This window comes from Triticum aestivum, chromosome 4B (genome assembly GCF_018294505.1).
Source record: "Triticum aestivum cultivar Chinese Spring chromosome 4B, IWGSC CS RefSeq v2.1, whole genome shotgun sequence".
Classification (NCBI taxonomy): domain Eukaryota; kingdom Viridiplantae; phylum Streptophyta; class Magnoliopsida; order Poales; family Poaceae; genus Triticum; species Triticum aestivum.
Genome location: NC_057804.1, coordinates 67,596,177 through 67,599,741, shown reverse-complemented (window position 1 = coordinate 67,599,741; position 3,565 = coordinate 67,596,177). Strand labels below are relative to the sequence as shown.

The following is a 3,565-nucleotide window of genomic DNA, read 5'->3' as shown; positions in this document are numbered from 1 at the left end:
ATGAAAACTCTTATATTCGTATTTCAATACATACTTGTTTCCATCTTAACAAACAGCCAAGTTAGCTATGTGTTCTAATACAGCAGATAGCACAACTTATTAACAAATGACAATTTATAAAAAACAAATTTTGTTGAAAGAACAAGCAGAAGCTAAATGCAACTGAACTTATAAAAAGGTATTAACTACGGAAACCAGAAAGTACTTACACAAGTGTAGCTTGACATAAATAAGTCCATCTCAAACCAAATGATTTTTCTTGGTGCCTTAAGAACAGGAAATGCCAAGCTACTAAGATTAGCATTGGAAGGTTGGATGATGGGGAAATATATAGTTACAAGAAAGTGCAAGGGCTGTGGTGTTTCACTCAGGTTTCCTCCTCACATTTTCAGGACCTCTGTTGCATACGGAGGGAGTGAAGATTTCCTCAAAATGTGGGTCACTGTGGCCCTAAACAGAACCAATGCCCTAAAATATATTAAAAAAACACATAAGAAAAGAGTAATCAATCAAGAGACCAGCATCATGTTAATGCAAATGGTATTACACTGCACAAAATATGACATTACGTTGTATATGTATCTTAGCCTAGCCTCCTCGTCCACCTAAAAGAGGGGAAAACACAATGTGATTAACAACGAAGTAACAAAATATTAAAATGCTAGCCAGAAAATAAATCATCATACATTGTCATCAGAGTCTCCACTCAGATGGCGAATATGGTGCATTCACGTGACCACCAAGATATGCATAGGAATTGTTGGGATGTTTCAAACCAGCACTTCCATTATTAGTACAACCATAGCAGTGACCTTTATTCAGAAAAAAAAGGAAGGGGGCTTGTCGATTAAAAGACATGTAAGCAAAAGGCACAAACACACAATAATACCTTTGCAGCTCAGGGTAAACAAATGTGTACATACAGTTAGTGGATATGACTGCATGAACCAGTTTGACATATAACAAACACAAAGCTCCAGGTTAATGGATGAGAATATGAGACGAAGGGAAACATGACACAATAGGCTAACACAAAGGTAAATGATCATATACTACAGCTAGAGCATTTACAATGATATCTAACAGATTAGTATTCAATTAGTGGAGACGCATACTGTATTTCAATGATATTTAATATAATATAAGGGAGTAGAATACCATTGTCATTAGGTTTGACCATGCAGAAACGGGTAACAGCCATCTCTTCATATTCTCCTTCCATAAGTTTGATTTCAACGAAGAATATATCGTTGGTGATACAGTCAGAATCATCATCTCCTTTAATATTCATGGTGAAGTTCAAATGATAGTACCTACTCGTCTTAAGGATGGTGCCATGGGGCTCAGAAAAAAATTGGTAGTGCAGGACATCGTTGAGTTCGTATGCAAGATCCTAAAAATAAGAAGCATGAAAGGGATAAAAAATTCAGAATTGTTACAGGAGTAAGACAATATATAAGACAGTTCAACACTGGTAGCAGGATATAGAGCACGAGGGCAGGAAGGAGAGAGAGAGAGAGAGAGAGAGAGAGAGAGAGAGAGAGAGAGAGCAAACCCCCATCAGTTTGTGATCCTCATTATACTTGTCTACTAAAGCTTGAGCCAGTAGGCGCATTTGAGCACGGCTTTTCTCAATTATTTGCGATTTTGAACATTTCATCCTCGTGCCATCAAGCCAGTAGAGAGATCCTCTTATAGCCATCTCCACTGGAGAAACTTCCTCTTGCTTCTTGAACCTAATTTAGATCAATACATTATATATGATCAGTAGATTTTACTTTGTTAAAAGTGGGGAATATACAAAGTGATACTAAGTATTTTGTGTCAACGTTATCAGTCGAGCATAGGGTTTAGGGTGACAATTTTGCACAGAAGCCTATTGAATAGTGAGCAAACAGCTTGTGACAACTGCTTACATGCCTATAAGTTCCAAATGCATAATTTAATTTCCTGTTAAGAAATGGCATCTGTGTTTCATTTTCAGATCCTCAACTCAGTGTGATCTCACTGCACTGCTTGTAAAGGACTAACGGTTGACAGAATTTACTGCTGCGGTTCAGGTAAAAATGTACTTTGGTAGTCTTCAGCTATGCCTAAAATATAGGCTCTGAATGAACAACTTTCACAAAGAATTCACAAAAATAACGTTTCCTTAACTGGTAGCAGTTAAGGAATCTGGTAATATCATAGGCTGGTACTCTTTCCATCAACTTGTCAGTTTTTCTATATCGTCTAAGTTATTTATGCTGTATAATCTGTGACTATCTTTTGTGGACAATGTTTGCATACATACATAACCAATTGAAAGGGGGCACACAAAACGAGATAAATTAATTGTTTAAGATAAAATCTAGAACAAAGTGTAGAAGCGTTACATTATACGCTTGAGCTCATCAAGATGGCAATCGATGGCAATGTTGGCTTCCTGTAAGCTCTGGAATGGCCCACCCAGGTGAGGATATATGTGAAAATCCCCTTCACGGTCAACCCTGATGTAAAACGTCAAGTCCCAATCAGAAGGTCTACGGGACAAGAGCGTTGAGGAAAGGCAGCGCCTCGATCTCAAGTTGGTGTCATGAGCTGCTACTGAAGGCGCCGAGGGCGGGGAGGTGGTGGTGGTGGCAGTTGCCGATCCTTTCACTGCTATAGAGGAGAGGAACTCTTTCAATGCCGATAGCGAAGATGCAGGGTTAATGACACGCACACGCCGCCCCTCCTCACACCTGAAGTAGAAAAGGCTCGGCCGATGAGTATTAGAAAATTAATATCTGGAAGTATAGAAAAGTTGATGTCTACTGTATAGGCAACTTGCAAATTGCAGCGGATATCTATTATCTAATAGTAATATCTAATCGATAAACAGAACAACTCGATTTTCGACTAGATCGGAAACAGAAATCGAATGTAAATCGAGATTGAGAGGTCACACCGTGGAGATAGCCGCCGCCGCCGATCACTATCGTGGGTTGGGGCGCCGCTATGCACGTAGTTCCCGTCCGTATCAAAGAAAGCGATCGGCGCCGCATCGGCGACGGGGCGTTCAGCGTCGTCCCATGTACGGCGGCGGCGACGGCCTGTGAGAGGGAGAGCCATGGGGTTGCCGGCGACTCGGGGAGAGGATCAAATTACACAGAACCACAACTTCAAAGCAACTTATAACAGTTTACCACAACTTTTCGGTTTTCCAACACATAACCACAATATCTGGACTAATTGTCAACCCTAAGCCCAAATCTGTTGATCAAGTTCTTTTAAGAGTAAAGTCTATTTTGAACCTTCAACTCGTAGCGATAGTCTGAATCGAACCCTCAACTTTGAATCCCTGAAATCGGCACCCTATACTTTCTAATCCCGGTCAACCCTAACCTTAGGTCTGTTTGGCGCACTAGAAAAAGCACGATCCCGGCCGGGTTCACTGGCTACTCTCACTGACAATGCGGGTCCACATGACAAATTCGTCTGCTTCCTTGTTCTCTTACAGCCAAATAGATTGATCCCCTTCTCATATTAACTTGAGAAAATTCCTTGCGTTTGCATAAGCATGTAGCCGAAACGATCAATCAGG

The 3,565-nt window shown here is 40.6% G+C and overlaps 1 protein-coding gene across 1 annotated transcript; it reads right to left on the bottom strand.

The window, feature by feature from the left end:
* Window positions 1–273: 273 nt before the first annotated feature.
* On the bottom strand, window positions 274–3,093 carry LOC123089968 (uncharacterized). The gene is made up of 6 exons (XM_044511485.1): window positions 2,930–3,093; window positions 1,556–1,736; window positions 1,159–1,393; window positions 687–812; window positions 570–605; window positions 274–468 (listed from the first exon to the last, which is right to left on the bottom strand). Exons 1-4 carry the CDS (start codon window positions 3,091–3,093, stop codon window positions 694–696), a joined length of 699 nt encoding a protein of 232 aa, XP_044367420.1. The 3' UTR covers window positions 274–468; window positions 570–605; window positions 687–693.
* Between the last annotated feature and the right edge of the window lie 472 nt (window positions 3,094–3,565).

What these genes read in the sequence shown, in the direction of transcription:
- LOC123089968 (XM_044511485.1), bottom strand. Translation starts at nt 3,093, where the DNA reads ATGGCTCTCCCTCTCACAGGCCGTCGCCGCCGCCGTACATGGGACGAC. An exon ending in CGGCGGCGGCTATCTCCACG is followed by an intron (nt 1,737 to 2,929) that starts GTGTGACCTCTC and finishes GATCTAAATTAG; the next exon opens with GTTCAAGAAGCAAGAGGAAG. An exon ending in AGGATCACAAACTGATGGGG is followed by an intron (nt 1,394 to 1,555) that starts GTTTGCTCTCTC and finishes TCTTATTTTTAG; the next exon opens with GATCTTGCATACGAACTCAA.